Source organism: Setaria viridis, chromosome 2 (genome assembly GCF_005286985.2).
Source record: "Setaria viridis chromosome 2, Setaria_viridis_v4.0, whole genome shotgun sequence".
Classification (NCBI taxonomy): domain Eukaryota; kingdom Viridiplantae; phylum Streptophyta; class Magnoliopsida; order Poales; family Poaceae; genus Setaria; species Setaria viridis.
In genome coordinates this window covers 7,950,480-7,967,050 of record NC_048264.2, presented here as the reverse complement: position 1 = coordinate 7,967,050, position 16,571 = coordinate 7,950,480, and the positions used below count along the sequence as shown (strand labels likewise).

Sequence of the window (16,571 nt, the reverse complement as noted above, 5' to 3'; positions counted from 1 at the left end):
AACCTTTGCTCTCATGATTTCCTGATTTCTCTCCAATGCTGTTTTCACTGTCTAAAACCACTGAGTACAGATACTACCAAATTCACTATGATTAACAAGCATGTTATTACTACATTCATTCATGCTAACTAGAGAACCTATCTGACAAAGATCCCCATCAACATCGTTGCAGATAATAGCAATTAAGGTCAAGATATTTTCCATATCCTTCACACGACCAAACATCATCAAATAATAGCTATAGTTCACGTCCTTTATGACCACATGGAATTCCGTTTCTAATACAAGTAATGCATTGTAGGTAGCATTGTATTGGGAATCTCTGCATAAAGTATTTACCCCAATTCCTTTCACCACTGCTTCATTTGCACCTTTTTTTTATGATCACGGTTGCCACGTAGTTATATGATTGTTGGCTCCCATCTACTGTGATGTTAGGCTTATCAAATCCCATTACTTTCACAACTTCACCCAAGAGCATGTTTAACCTCAGTTCTGTGAACCTTTATCGAAGAATACTTGCATTACACTAATAATCAAATGGTACATTGTAAAACAACTTCCTATTATATTACCACACCATTCGTAATTATAAAAGGAATACCCAGTATAATGGATACCTGTTTGACACCACTAATTGCGTTGGATGATGAATTTTCTACATCACGAGTTGAAAATGATGAATTTTCTGCATCGCAATTCAGGAACACACGCGTGTTGAATCCATCCATATGCTTCAGACCAGCATGACGGATTCTTTGAAACTCTTTAGAACAAGATATGAGTGCATCTCTATATTTTTGATTTACTTTGGATTGATCCAAACTGCATGCTACAGTGCCGAACATATCGGACACTATTCTAAGTTGTCCCATTACATTCAAATAGTTATCCTTGATTTCCTGATATCTAGCCTTGCTTTCATTTACCTTATGAATGAAATCATGGTATCTCAGCCTACATATGTTGCCTTGGATAGAACTATAGTCCTCTACTATATATCCATATTCTTCATACAATTTCATAAAAACATTTTGAACAGCGCTATCTTCAACATCGTGTCTATTAAAGAATAGATTGCCACCAGTTAATTTGTTTCTGCAGAGGTTGGAAGATCAAATGAAATGGAGTACTTGAATTTATCTAGGCATGTAGACGTGTTTGTAAATACAGGGTCAAATCCGTTCAATCCGTTGACTGCTTTGCATAAAATGACACGAGGACGAATGACTACCACTTTACTTGCGTTGATCTGCAATGATCAGTATAAAGAAAAAACTTCATCACCTCATTCGTAAATACTATATGCAAAATGAAACACTTGCACCGTGCTGAAACTGCGTAGAGAAAGTACTAAAACATATTTACTGCAAATTGTAGTACTCATACTCATTAGATACTTACATACATCTTGGAACTAATCATGGAAGATACAAGCGCCATCGAGTAACTTTTAGATATGTTGTTCCGAGGCTCCGAGCAGTCAGTCTTGTTCGTGATGCCAAACCTAGTAAACAGTAGAGTTAGCCAAACTGGAGAACCAGGGCTACCTTATTCTGAAAGTAAAGAAGAGGGTCCTAGTTATATCTACATTCACTCTTAAGAGCACCTTGACATGACGCAGCTTACCAGCTGATCAAATAAAGCCATGTATCACCAGGTGGCCTTGTTTTACGACTTCAGCTATCCTCTATTTTCTTTCGGTTACTTCACATACTGACGTACATCAAATTTGTGAAGGTTTCATCGCAAAGAGGTGATACATGCATAAATTTGTAGATTGGTGTCATTCCAGACATCACGTCATGAGGCGAACAGTTGATTATTGTTAGTATATAATGCACTATAACTTATAAGTAAATATATATCTTGCAAATATAATTCAGTACAACTAATTCTTTACCACAACAAAATGAATGATGCTTGGATGAGCGTACAATTGCAAAACTTAACTTACACCAAGTACGCCTACAATGTTTTATACATACAGATTCACTCTTACAAGCTACTCAAATAGATGCTGCTTCAAATCTACGCATATTAGGTTCTAATCCATATGAGCTCCTTGTGAGTAGATTAGCAACATTGTTAACTATTTCTGATGTCATTTCATGTTTATCTATGATGTTTCGAGATTGGGCCACTTCATTATGAGCTTCACTCCAAACTGTATGGATGTATTGTATTGCTGCAACCATGGAGTTCCACTTCGAACTCATCTTGGACCCAAATTCCACCATTTTGTTTTTCAATTTGTTTCCATTTATTTTGTCCTCCATAGCAATAGCCATTGATCGATAATTATGTCAAAAATAAACACCATTCCTCACATTTTCAATGGATGCAATGCCTTCTTTATACACATCTTCTTCTGCACTTGCAAAGTCGTATTTCTTTTCAGTTTCTGTAACATCTCGTATTTTTACGACATGTTTGAATTTGCAAAAATGTGGATTTCAAAAATTTTGTGATGTGGTGTGAATTTTTCCAAACTATAAGATTGTCGTCATTGAACCTTTCCCAAAATTCTTAGAATTATATTGTAAACTAAATTGAATCGCTAAGGTGCATTATGTGCTAGTGTGAATATTTGGAGTTCATTTGGAATTTATTTGGATTTTTTGGGTGGGATTTGTATTTGAATTGGAATTCAAATATAAATCAAACTAGAAAAGCTAACTAAATCTAACCGAGGCCCAAACCAACCCAGCTAACCCCACCAGCCCACCTAATTAACAACCCAACCTAAGGCCGGTGCAAAAACCGGAACTTCTAATTTTCCAAAACTGGAACCTCCGGTTTTCTGCCCAGACCGCCTCCGCGCTGCAGTCGCTGACTGCTCGACCCCACATGTTAGCCACCCGTACCACTATTCCCCTTTCCTCCCCACGGTGTGCACGCGCGTGGCACGAGCACGACAGCGACGTGCACGCCATGCACGATGCCGGCCGCCCTTGCCACTTTTGCGCTGGCGCCCGTGGATGCTTACCACGCCATCTAGACACAATCCCCTACCGTCCAAACCGCCCAAAACCCTAGCCACCACCTTTTTGAACCCCCACACCATCTACACCTGGCCTCATCCACAATTGAGGTTTTCTCCTTCACCCGTCGCCGTTTGGAGAAAAGGAGGAGGAAGGAGGGGGGGCACAGGAGACGGGGAGAAGACGTCGGAGGAGGAGGAGACCGCTGTTGCCCCACCGGAGAGCCGCCAAGCCCGCGCCGCCATCACTGCTTCACCTCACCACGCGCCATCTTTCCCTCACTAGCAAGCCCACCAGGTGAGCACCACGATTTCCGCTTGCCTGCATGAACCTTCATCGCAGCTGAGGCCTGAGCCGCGCGCTCCCACGCGCGCAAAGCCCATCACGGCCGAACCCTTGGCAAAATTGGAACTTCCAGTTCTGCTCTGTTCAGCCTGCAGTAGCTCCAAAAACCTTAGAAAGTCTCAGCCAAACGAACCCCAAACCCATGAATGGTGAACCCTAACTTCCCAGGACTATCCCAAGGTCTTTCCCAGGAGATCTCCCCAAGGGGAGAGATCTACTCGTAGAAAACCGGAACTTCCAGTTCCCAAACGAGAACATTCAGTTTTGATCTATCCAGAGCATCTAGAGTTCTTCCCGGGAGACCTCCTTGAGTGAGCTAAAAATCGGAACATCCAGTTACCCCAAATCAGAACTTCCGGTTTTCCAAAGTTGAAACTTCCGGTTTTTACCCCAGAAACTAGAAACACCTCACGACAGCTTAGCCACCGGCCTAAAAACCCTCCAAAGCTACCTGCGAACTTTTGTGGCAGCTTGCATCTGGACTGCAGCTGACCTACAACCAGTTAACAGCTAACCCCGTTGATTTCTTGTTTTTGCCTATCATACAAAAACTTCAGAAAATGTTTTCAACTTCAAAGAGTCATAACTAAGTCATTCTAATTCCAAAAATTATGAAACCAGTTTCATAATTTCTGTAAAATATTGAAACACGTGTTAGACTACGCTTTGATCTTGTTTGGTTCTTCTTTGGATCTCTTTTGGATTTACTTTGCAACTAGACATCCGGTAATTATAGTAATTGTGTAATTAGGAGTTGCCGGAGACTCGGAGCTGAACCCAGAGCTAGAGCCATTTGAGGACTACTATGAGGAGGAAGACTACTCAGGTTCATGCCCATTCTATTTGAATACCCATTAGGCATTGCTAAATTAGTATGCTAGCGCTTTATTCCTCGCATGATGATGATAAAGCTTGCATAGCCTTCTTTATGCCTTATATCCTTGTTTGACCTACTACTATGCTACTTATATGCATGGTGTGCGATGCTTGCATGTGTATGGGATATTGTGATTAGGATTCTTGGCGTGTGTGGGGTTAAAACCGGCAGGAGAAGGTGATTTTGGGATACTTGACGGGGGTGAGCTTTACACAACCCAATCTATGGATTGGGGGCTTGGGGTCCGTTCTCGGATGTTCCCTGTTTGGTACTTGTTGTGAGTATAAAGTTGAGGAGCATAGGAGTTGGTGGTGATACCTGTTATGGGTGCCGTTGCGGACTACGTTGTGGAGACACTTTTGGGAGTTAGGAGCTCGCCCCGGTCTGAAACCAAGTGGGTCGCCATGCTTCACGGGAATATGTTAAACGTGCACGCCACTCGTTGAATTATGGGTCTAGGCCCGGGTTGAGACTAGCAAGTGCGGTACCATACCTGCCGTAAGATAGAGTATCAGTGTAGGGGGGAGTGGTGCTGACCTTTTGCCCCCGATTGGCCCCGGTGGGAGTGCTTCATAGTTCTGGAGTGGTCCTCTGTGGGGGATCGCATCCGAGCCTGGATGTAGGATGGTATCGTAACTCCCAGGTTCTTCGCCCGGTAGGGTGATGTTTAGTCGGCTGATCCCCGGTTGTCTCACTCCAAGATGGGTCCAGGTGTACACATTCTGCAGAGTTAAAACTATAAGTATAGCTGTGTCCTCAGTCATGGACAACCCTGTGTCGCGATGACTCTCCATTATTTTTGGGAAATCTCTACCTCCCCCTTATAGCTACTTGTGTGTTGTGAGCCGCAATTGCAGTCGGGAAGAGGGGAAGTTGCTCCCTTTCCCTTTAGGATCCGGCTACAGTTGTTGAGAGGCAAAAAGAGGGAGTCTTTGCCTTGACCCTAGTATGGAGATAGGATGATGGTGATAGGGAACCTGTCAAGACGGGTGTACCCGATGTGTTGAGAGATTGGGATGATGGATATGGAGTTTTATTCTTTATGCTTGCTGCATAGGAAACCCGAGCCTATTCCTTGAATATATTTTTGATCACAAGCACTAGGCCACTTAAAGCTTGCATACGGATGGTGACGTGAACCTGTCCCAATCCTTGGGGACAGCTCGTGAGTTTGCAGGTTATGAGTCCGACTTCGACATCAACCACGACAGTTGGTACGATGAGGGTTGCAGTGCTACGATCAAGAATGTCTGTGGAGTTGATTGTGAAGATAGGAATGCTTCCAGAAGCTAGCTACTGTTGCGTTGGTTTTATTCATGTCGTTAAGCCCAAGGGGCATGTACCAGATCGTACTCTCACATTCTAGGATGTAATAAATTTAATTGTACTGTTATTGGTATGGATGTGATATTTATGCTGAAATGAGTTCTGTATGTGATAGTTACTGATCCAGGGATTATCACGAGGATACAGGGAGTCAGATTTCTCCTTACAGAAATCCGGTTCGTTTAAGTTTCCAACATTCTCTTGCATAGAACATCTTCTTTGCTGTTGTCATGTTCTACTACATGCAGTACCATCTCACCAGCAAACGCATGATTTCCCATTTGTATTATCTCCACATCTGCCTTTTCATTTTGAGATCTATCAATTATATTATCGAAGATGAATTTATTTGAAACAGAAACAATCCTCCTCCACTTGTACATATATTAGCAACAATAAGTACAATGATAAAATCTATCTTTAGATTGATCATGCTACAATCATTTTAAGAAGAACATGCAAGAAATGATTGTGGTCACAACTCATACCTTTATAGCTTCACGCATATTGACATTAACCGTGCTTACATAGATGTCTCTCTGCTCGTTCAAACTCTTTAGCCTGGCTTTGCTTTCAACTACATCATCTTTAAATATCAATACTCTATCTCTGAGTACATTTATAAACCAAGTTCGTACCTTCGTTGGTGTATTTTCAATACCACTGAGATCAGAATCGATCAAACTATAACCATATACCTGATACAGTCTTTCTGCTTCAATCAATCCAGCTTCCCAACCAAATAGAATATCAGAGTTAATATAGAATCATTGACACATCTTCTCGTGCATTGATTCCCATTCTGCATAGATGGTGTCTCTTTCTCTACTGCTATAATCGGCAATACCAATTCTGTGAATTTGCACCAAATGCTCCACTACTTTGTTATACAAAGATGCTTTCGCATCCTCAATATTATCATGTAAATCACTGCAGATAAACACATCTATCATATTCTCGAACATGTTGCCATTTCTTGGAAACTGAAAAGAAAGACTTATTTGCCAATTATTGCTCTCTATGCAAGTATGGCTAAAACATAGTTGTGTGCTGTTTAGCAGGCGGCCTAACTCTCGCACTACTAACTCTCCATTAATCTTAATTGTTTCCTGAAATATAAAAACCCAAGTTCCGGAAAATTAGATATTAGTGTATTATCAATTAATGATAATTAACCAATAGTATTGTACCTTTCAAGTAATATTGGTACTAATCTTTCCGTACCTATCATCGTACCACTGGAATATCTTTCCAATATCATTCATAGGGCACAATTCTTCTGTTGCCATTCTACACGGGTCAATATAAAAAAGATGAATTATAGTCGTAATCTAATCAATTTGAGCATGAACAAACTAGAGTTGTAATGAACAAATATAGTTGTATAAAGTATCAGGTACAAACACTAACATTGTGTACATAATTGTAGGATCTATACTTTACCACGGCTATGCTGCACACTGCAATGCTACTGACACAACTCAGATCATGTCTTCAATTTAACTTAGTAACATAATAGTGAATGCATTGTTATTTGACATCAACAATTTATTGACAACATCAACCTACTATAACCACGTTAAGTCTCACAAAAAGTGTGGTCATGATTTACAATCCTCAATTATTTATACACCTAATCTATGGGAGAACTTCATATACCTATGACCCCTTCAGTTCAAATAATGGTGTTTCCTACTTAGTCAACTGTTTTTTCATTTCTTTACAGTGAATATTCATGTCTGTTTGTATAGAGTAAGCAAAACTATATAGATCTCTTCCCATCTTTGTATGCAGAGACTAAATACTAATGAACTAACCTGTGAATCACTTGGGTTCCAGCGATAATCCTACCACAGTGCCATTGAATGATTCACTTTACTGCGAGAATCGAAAGAGACCAACGTACCTTTCCTCCCTATCTTCCTTACTCCGATCTATTTGAAACAAAATTTGGATTAGTTAGTCGAATCAAATCCAGCAAGCATCATTCGATAGCTCTTAACTATCTATTATATACCAACCAACTTCCTCTCTCTTATTGACCGCCGCTGCGCACCTGCCCCTCAGGCGCTGTTCGAATCGATGCTCCCCTTCTAGACCTAGGTTTTGAGGATGTTGAGCGCCATCAATGTTCGATTCTGCACGGAGTGAGTAGCCAAACACACGAAAGCAGACGCAGGAAGTCAGGAGCCCACGGTGGAAGCTACTGGTGACCTCATGTTTCTTTGCTACACCAACTGCTGGGATTTTTGAAACTAATGGGCCAGTCCTAGCCCAATACGTGGAAACCACATTGTCGATTGAAGGATATCACACATATACAAGTCATAGACACACAGATAAACACAACTTCCATGCGCAGCACTTGCATGACACGATGAATACATGACAAGAAGATTAGCTGCCACGACATTTCATACATGTTCACCTTTGCCTACAGGTGTTTTTAACTAGGACTATCTTATATAAATAGCTATCCAAGATGCAAAGCACTTTCATCTCTTCAAGCTACGACCTTTCCACATGGTAACCACTTTAAGAATGAAGTAAACACGAAGGCGTTATCACAACCAAAAGCGTAGTTATGAATTTTCCATTGTTCAAATCATTTCTTCCTTTGTACAACGCATCAAATCCCTACCACTCCAACATGAAAGCTAAGGAACTACTTTAAATGTCACAAAACTATGTTGTCTGTTTAGATACCAAAGAAGCTATTTTTCGATCAAATTGCGCAAGACCTACATCTTTATGTATCTAGAACAGATGTGAGAAAAATGAGTAATTCTATCTTCACTGCCTCCATTACTATTATGCCAACGCAGCGAACACCTCCTCCGCATAATAAGAAAGCAACTTACTACAGCGATTTCGTATATACCGTAGGCGGAGCAATAGAATCAACCTATGATGATGCCATTCACAGTATCACAAGCGAAGGGAAATTGACTTTGGTCTATCACAACCATGCCAACCTATTGAAGACACAGAAAGTGAAGGAATCAGCTATGTCTTGAGCATGGATTTTTGAGGACGCATGTGTCGCTCAAATGAAACGCTTGAAAAAGATAGAAAATCAACATCACAACTTCATCGCTAAGATCACAGAGCTATCCGCCGACTATAGCAACGTACTTCCTCTTGCAATTTCTCCAAATACAGGCAATACTACTACTTCGAACACCGTCACACTTACATACACAGGAAATACTCCTCCACAATCTACTCTTGAGATGTTTACTGACCAGTTTGTCCACTTAGTCAACAAGCATTGCTGTTAGATGTGTTTATTTATTTTAATACTCGTCCTCTACCACTACTATGTAATTATGTACTATGTTACTATATCACTTATTTCAGTAGCTGGTTTACTTTTCCATATGAGCAAAGGCAACGTGATTGTGATTACTATACAATTATCCTGCTCGACTCCAATTCCAATCTCTTACCTCCGCACTGATGAATATATAGAATTAATTACGCAACTCCTTCAAAGTTAATGCTTATACTATCGGATGCAGACATTAATCATCATTATTAAAATCATAATTTCTCCCATCACATCAAAACATAAAGACCTAAACATTAGCGCATGCAGCTGCCTGATTAGTACCACTAATTTTATTTTTTTAAGACATATCACGCTCTTGACGCTAATACATGAACATCAATCCTTTTAATGAAAATTTGGTCAGAAAATTGGCGCGCCGGAGGTGCGCCCCAGACTCTAGTATTTATAAGGCACTTCACGTATATGGACAAGACTCTGGCTTATACTGAATAAGACTTGACCAGTTTAATTCGGTTACCATATATACAATGTTCTATCCTGTTAAATCTACAACGTGACCGCACTAGACCATAATCTTGTACACGTTGGTTTACAATGCAACAATAAAAAATTTCGGCCACATCCTAATCACACCATAATGGAAATCTTCATATGAGTTGCTTCATTTACAACCCTTTATGCATGCGTAATCTCTCCTTCCATGATCAGGGCATTCAACCATGCAAAGCTCTGCACAAATATACTTGTTTGGCCTTCGTGAATTATTTTGCTGCACTCGACGATCTCCAATTCTAAAACAAGACTGTGGATCCTGCCAATTATTAAACAACAATCCGTTGATCAAGTTAACCGCCAGCAACTGAATAATTTGGCCATTTAAATAAATCAAGCAGCAAAATTACACTGTAAACACACCCATGGTTAATTGAGTTTACGGTGGAAGGTGAAGGTGTCATCGCTCTCATACATACATAAAAGAAAAAATGAGAATATAAACTATATGCCAAAAAGAATCATCTTCGATGTCAATCTCCTGCTGACGCACACCATAGAAGCAAAAAAAAAAAGTTTAGGGTGAGGGGAACTACCATTATCAGTGAAAACACAAGCATGAGCCGTGACCATTCCTCCGGTTTATTGTACGCCCAGCTCTCACCGGTCGCCAGAACGTTCACCTCACCCGGCATCCCTTGCGGGTACTACTTAACCTCCCATCAGTAGGCGACTAACCTTCCATCCTCTCTTGGATCGTAATCGTTCGTTTCTGATCGATTTTGAGGTCTCATTTGGGAGGGCTTCTCCCAACACAGCTTTATTGATGAAGCTAAAGCCGACGAAGATAAAAATAGTGGTTTCACCTAGTTTCTAGTTTATTTTAACTTCGACTTACAAAATAGCTTCACGCTTCAGTGCCTCATTTTACATAAAACAGATGAAGCCGAAGCTAAGATAAATCCTACCAAACGGGGTCTGAGACTGCTGCAGCGCTCTTGTCTAGAGATTTAAATACACATGCTTTCAATCGTATTGGACCGGATCAATGTCCACGCACATTGTGACTGCGGCGTTCTCTGAATTCTCGCACATTTTCTTTCCCCTTTTCCATCTCCTCACTAGGCTTGGTCTCTGTCTCGAGCCACTTGAATTAACAAATGATACAGAAGCGACGTCGTGTCTGGACTTTGGACAAGCAGCATGTTTTCAGAAACTTAATACCAATTCTCACCCCCCAACAAAATCATGTCAGATATGGTTCCGTCGTAGAAAATCAGGCTGCACATCTTGTCCGGTCTCGTCAGGATATGGATGGATCATACCGCGACCAATATCATAATCCTTCTGTGTCTCGGTCCATGAACTGTCATGAGTTGCACCTTGCACGCAGTGGGTCACGTCAGACTTACTACTATCAACGCAATATCTTAGCAGGTCGCGCCTCCTCCACGAAGCCCTTTTCTTGCCGAGACAAGCATTGACCCGAGTTGGCGCTGCTCGATTGTATATTGCTCGAGATCACACAAAAATCCAATGACTCGCCTGCCCGGGAAAGCAACTCTCGCAGAAGTCTCGAATGCCGCCTGTCTAGTTGCAGCTGCCTGCTGCCGTCCAGGAATTGGACGGCATTATCCGGTTGGCCCTTGGCCGCCGGGCAGATTAAAACCTCTCGCGGATGGCGCCAATGCTCGCACACACACCGCACGACAGCAGCCACCTGCTAACCCAATAGGTACAGCCAGAATCCCAGCGATGTCAGCGGCGGCGGAGGAGTACCCGTGGCGCGCGCAGCAGGTCTTCGGCGACTCCATGGCGGCGCAGCGGAGCGCGCTGGTGCTCGCGTCGTACCCGGTGCTGCTCCTCCTCGTCATCCTGGCCGCGTTCGTCCGGTACCTGTGGGTCGCGCTTGCCATGTACTGCGCGCTCCTCTTCGTGCTCTCCTGCGCGTCCCGCACCTTCGCCGCCCGGGCCGCCAGCGACGACGAGGAGGCGCGGCTCAGCCGGGGCGGGCTCTCGGCGGCCGCCATCGCGGCGGTCGCCCCGGCGTTCCCGTACGAGCCGGCGGCCGCGGGCGCGCCCGTCAGCGACTGCGCGGTGTGCCTCGAGGCGATGAAGGCCGGGGAGGCGGCGCGGTGGCTGCCGGCGTGCGCGCACGCGTTCCACGTCGGCTGCATCGACATGTGGCTCGACTCGCACGCGACGTGCCCCGTGTGCAGGTGCCATGTCGTGCCGCAGAAGAAGGGAGGCAAAGAACCGCCCGAGGGGCCCGTGCAGCAGCCGTCGACCGAGCCGCCGCCGCTGCCGCCGGTGTAGCTCCGGCAGGGGGGTGCGGGTGCGCCGTGCCACGGCGGCTGTATACAGGGTAGTTTCAACTTCAAGGATAGGTTTGCACATACTTTTTTGGGTTTTAATTAAATATAGTTGTGCTAGTGTGCTGTTCTGCTGGCTGTATATATACGTAGCGTATTTTGTCAACGATAATGCAATTATTATGCTAGCGATCTTGCAAACTCTGCCAGGTCGTCACCGCCTTTTCCACACAGTGAATTGCGATTTGAAAAGAACCCGTGAACACTACTGAGTACTGACTGAGACAAGCTGCAAAATATCTGTAATGGACACTGACTGACCAAGTCGATTTTCATCTGTTCCACTTCCACAGTTTTTTATAGGTAGGAGTATAGTTTTATTCAAACCAGGTCGTACCGGCCGATGAAGTCGATTACTAATGAGGGCAACGCTATCAATAGGCAACTGAAAACACACATTTTTCAGCGACACATTACTAATGACGGTCACGATATGAAGGCAACCGGCTCCGGGACACACGAAAATTGCCGAGTGCCCGGCAAAAAACACTCGGCGAACCGTTTGCTGACTCGGCAAACGGCACACGGCAAAATAAGTGACGGCAAACAGACTTTGCCGAGTGTTTTTGTTGGGCACTCGGTAAAAGTTTTCCCGAGTGGCAAAAAACACTCGGCAAAGATTTTTTGGAAAAAATAAAAAAAACAAGCTAGCGCCACCGCCAGCCGCCGCCACCCTTGCCTCCCGCCGCCACCAGGCTGCCACCCTTTTCTCCCGCCGCCACGCCACGAAGCCTGCCGCCATCCACCAACAGCGCCGCCGCCGCGCCACCAGCCCCCGCCGCTGCCGCCATCCACGGCCCCGCCGCTACCACCAATACCACGCCGCCACTAGAATCTGGGGAGGTGGGGGGAAGCCCGCCGCTGACACCACCCGGAGCTGCCGCGGAAACCTCCCGGAGCTCCTGGACAGCTCCGTGGCCCGTGCCGCCCCTGGCCCGCCCCAGATCCGGAGGGGAGAGAGCTGGGGGCTGCCGGATCCGCGCCGTAGGGGAAGAAGGGGGCGCGGATCCAGCCGGAGGGGAGGGAGCCGGGGAAGGACGGCGCGGATCCAGCCGGAGGGGAGGGAGCTGGGGAAGGAGAGGGAGGGAGGGAAGGGGCGGCGGCGGGGGTCGGCGCCGGATGCCGGGCGGCAGTGACAGGGAGAGGAAGGTGGGGGGCGGGTGGGGGTGGAGGAGGAAGACGAGGGGACGCGCGGGTAGGGGTTGCGGAGGAAGACGAGGGGGCGGATGGGGGTTGCGGAGGGGGCCGGGTGGGGTGCTGGGGTCGTTGGGACTATGTCCTGGGGGCGGTGTGGAAACAAAAAAAAATCACCGAGTGTCCTAGGTGTGACACTCGTTAAAGGGTTGCTTTGCCGAGTGTCTAACCTAGGACACTCGGCAAAGCTATTTTAAAAAAAATTCAAAAATTATCTAACAGTTCCAAAAAATTACCAAAAATTCACATAAAATAATATATATTCTCTATTGACTATACAAAAAGTTTTGTAGTCAAATCAAAACTCGACCGTCACTTTGACTCCAAATCTTATCGAATCCTTCTCAACGTTACTATTCTTCTTCTGAGATTCTTCGGTTTGTAAACATCGTACGTGATGAAACGTGCAAAACCTTCTCAATTTTTTTCCACAACCTCCACGTATGATACCATCACATCATGACAAATCTCATGATTTTCAGCCTTTGCTGTTTTTTTTACAATTTAAAAATACCACTGCCACACATTCGTGGTCGTGTTTCCTGAACAAGATGTTCAAAATTTCTTTTCATTTCACGGGTCAAGTCTCAAATTGGACCAAATAACATGAATATCATTTTTCTACTCATTTTATTCTATAATTTGAATCACTTGCGGTTCAAATTTGACTTATACCAAATTTTTTCTTGAAATACAATTAATTAAATAAATATAGCAAACAAATTAAAAAATGTACCAAATTTTAACAGGGAGTACCACATGTTGTATGTGGGGAGTAGAAAAAATTTCAAGGTGAAAAGAGAAAAACCGCCTCTTTGCCGAGTGTTTTTTTTGACACTCGGCAAAGTTCCTCGTTTGCTGAGTGTTTTTTCTTTGCCGAGTGTTTTTAGCCCGGCACTCGACAAAGAGCTTGTTTGCTGAGTGTTCGAAAAAAAACACTCGGCAAAAAAAATACTCGGCAAATTTGAGGTTTCCCATAGTTCAAGGTGTGTTTCATCTCAGGATTGTTCGGTTTGAGAAACCATCTCATTCTAGATGACGTGGTGCATCATGAGTCCAAACTCCATTCCTCAAATTCGGTCTGGCACTAATTATTATTCTGGGAGGAATGATGTGGTGCAGGATCAAGTCATTTCTTTCCGCAAACTAAAAAAAAGTGAGTGAGACATTGATGAAGTGATGGACTATCTCATTTCTCAAATCAAACACCTCAGCCCTTACCTTGCGGGACCGCATACCTCGGTTTCTAGCGGCTTTCTTGCTGCCGTCACGCTAATCACTCTATTTTTGGATGCCCTCTACACCGAGATGCTACCCGCAGCATGTCCTCCACTGCTCGTGACCGGTGTCTAGAGCAGAAGATCATCACTGACGACGCAAATCTCACGCAACAAAAGTATCTCAATGTATAGATCTTTAAGTTATCTGTTGTTAATCGAGCGTCATCATTCCCGTCTGCCCTGAAACCAAGCGAAGCAAAGGAAAGAAAGAAAGAAAAAGATGGGTCCAAACCTCCCCAGTTCCAATCAATCCAGGATCGAGTCTCTGAGCGATCAACAACACATATAAGCCAACAATGAAATGATGTCTTCATCTCACCTAAACCTAGCTAATCCCAACGGCCCAAAAGCTTCAGTTGCCTGGGAAACACGGACGTTTCTTCTTGTTCCATACACTCCAAACTGTAATTGGCCTGTGCGACAACATTCCCACACTCCCGTGGTGTATGCTCCACACTAACATCAGTTAAGCTGCAACTGACGTGAGCGACCGGGTTGTCTGGTAGCGGCCGATTTCAAGCACGTCGAGCTCCACGCTCCGTACTATCCGGTACCGGTCTCCATCGGCTAGATGCTCCTTATCTTTCGCAACTGGAAGAAGCGTCAGGCGAGAGGTTTGGAGCCAGCCACTCGATTTCTCGCGGTCGTGTCCGGCGACGCACGGCTGGCTGGCTATCTTCTGCGCTTTCGAAATCAAATCTTTGCTTGGTCATGTGTCGCAATGAAGAATTACACATCAGCGACAGTGAACACTATACCATCAACCTAAAAGTCTGTTTTATGCTGTGTTTGAGATCATGAATGTACAGTAGGAATCACGGATGCGCCGCCCAGATTCCGGTGAACTGGTGACGATCGAGTCCTCACACCGGCGGCAGGCCGTCGGGCGAGGACCCCACCGTGACGGCGGCGGCGGCGGCGGCGGCCGGGGGAGGGGCGACAGCCTTCGAGGTGACGTTCGGCGGGGAGAGGTCGCAGCGGCAGAGCGGGCAGGTCCGGTGCGCGCGCAGCCAGGCGTCGACGCAGTCGCCGTGGAAGAGGTGGCGGCACGCCGGGAGCTGGCGCACCACCTCGCCGGCCCGCACGTCCTCCAGGCACACCGCGCAGAGCAGCACGGAGCTGCTGCGGCGCGGCTTGTCGTCGCCGCCGCCGCGGGCGGCGGCGGCGGCGGCTCCTACGCGAACGTCGGGAGCACGCCGATGGCGGCGTCCGGCAGCCCGCACGCGGCGCAGCGGTGGTGCACCACCAGCCGCACGGGCGCAGCGGGAGCCTGCTGCCGCGCCGCCGCTTTAACACCGTCCTACGAGGGCGCGAGGCAGCCGGCGAGGCCGAGCAGGAGCACGGCCGCGCCGGATACGGCGCAAGCCTTGGCGACGCTGGCCGTGGCAGCGGCCAGCACGACGAAGAGCAGCAGCGAGACGCAGGCCGCCACGACGCAGTAGCAGGCGCGGCCCTCGTCATGGCCGTCCTCGGGCGCCGCCGCCTCCGCGGCGACGCCCGCCACCGCCCTCGGGTGCAGCGTCAGCATGCCCCCGCTGCGCCGTGCTCCTCGCTTGGGACTTTGTGAGAGCTTTGCTTTGCTTGTCCCTGCTTCCGGAACAGAGGTGTGTTCGAGTGTGTCGAGGTGAGGACTCCGTGGCGGCGAGGCGGAAGGAGGCGAGCTAGAAATAGGCGCGCGCGCGCGGCGCCGGCGCGTGGTGCGGGGTGGGAGACTGGAGGAGAACGACGTGTTCCTTGGCCGTGCGGGCCGTGGCCGGTGGTTTGCGCGGCTTACGGTTTTCGATCGCTGCGCTCCATTCGGGGCGTGTGGAAAATTTGGCGAGGGGGGTATCATCGATTCTGGCCTTCTAGGCGTGTTTTATCGCGGCGCGGCGACCACACCACAACCACAAAGGGGTCGCTGTCGGTGTCGATCGACTGGGGCGACCAACGCTGCGCCGCGCCGCGAGATGGACTCGCACGCACGGCAAGCTAACGAGGTCGATCGTTGTGGTGCTGGGATGATGGCGTTACGGCCGTGGAGGCGAGATGTGTGACCAACCGTATGTCACGATCAAGTTTTATACATAGTGACATCATAAGTGAACAACAGTTATCATGTAAAAAGATAAAAAAAAGACTTACGAAACCATCAGAGATATACAGCTTAATTTCGGAAACAGGGGCTCCAAACTTCACAGGCAATCGACTGGGGGTTGCGTACGCTTAGAACTCAGCATCATCTTCGGAATACTCCACACACCTTCTTCTGAGCAGCAGTAAGCAAGGGTGAGTACACTTATGGTTGGTACTCAGCAAGGCCACTAGAAATAACCAGAATAACGATTTAAGTCTATCTTCAAATTTAGTTAATCATGTGAGGGTCCAAGCCGCTCTTAACCGTGAGCACGACTGATATATCAGTTTTAC

The 16,571-nt window shown here is 46.1% G+C and overlaps 2 protein-coding genes across 2 annotated transcripts; one reads left to right on the top strand and one right to left on the bottom strand.

Moving 5' to 3' along the window:
* The first annotated feature begins 10,779 nt into the window (after positions 1 to 10,779).
* LOC117845730 (uncharacterized) lies at positions 10,780 to 11,861 on the top strand. Its single transcript, XM_034726794.2, has one exon. It carries the CDS (start codon positions 10,853 to 10,855, stop codon positions 11,630 to 11,632), a length of 780 nt encoding a protein of 259 aa, XP_034582685.1. The 5' UTR covers positions 10,780 to 10,852; the 3' UTR covers positions 11,633 to 11,861.
* A 2,512-nt stretch (positions 11,862 to 14,373) lies between these two features.
* LOC117844053 (uncharacterized) lies at positions 14,374 to 16,266 on the bottom strand. Its single transcript, XM_072291936.1, is given in 2 exon segments — positions 14,374 to 15,345; positions 15,348 to 16,266. Coding segments are annotated over 2 exon segments (969 nt in total). The 5' UTR covers positions 15,997 to 16,266; the 3' UTR covers positions 14,374 to 15,025.
* Positions 16,267 to 16,571: the final 305 nt, after the last annotated feature.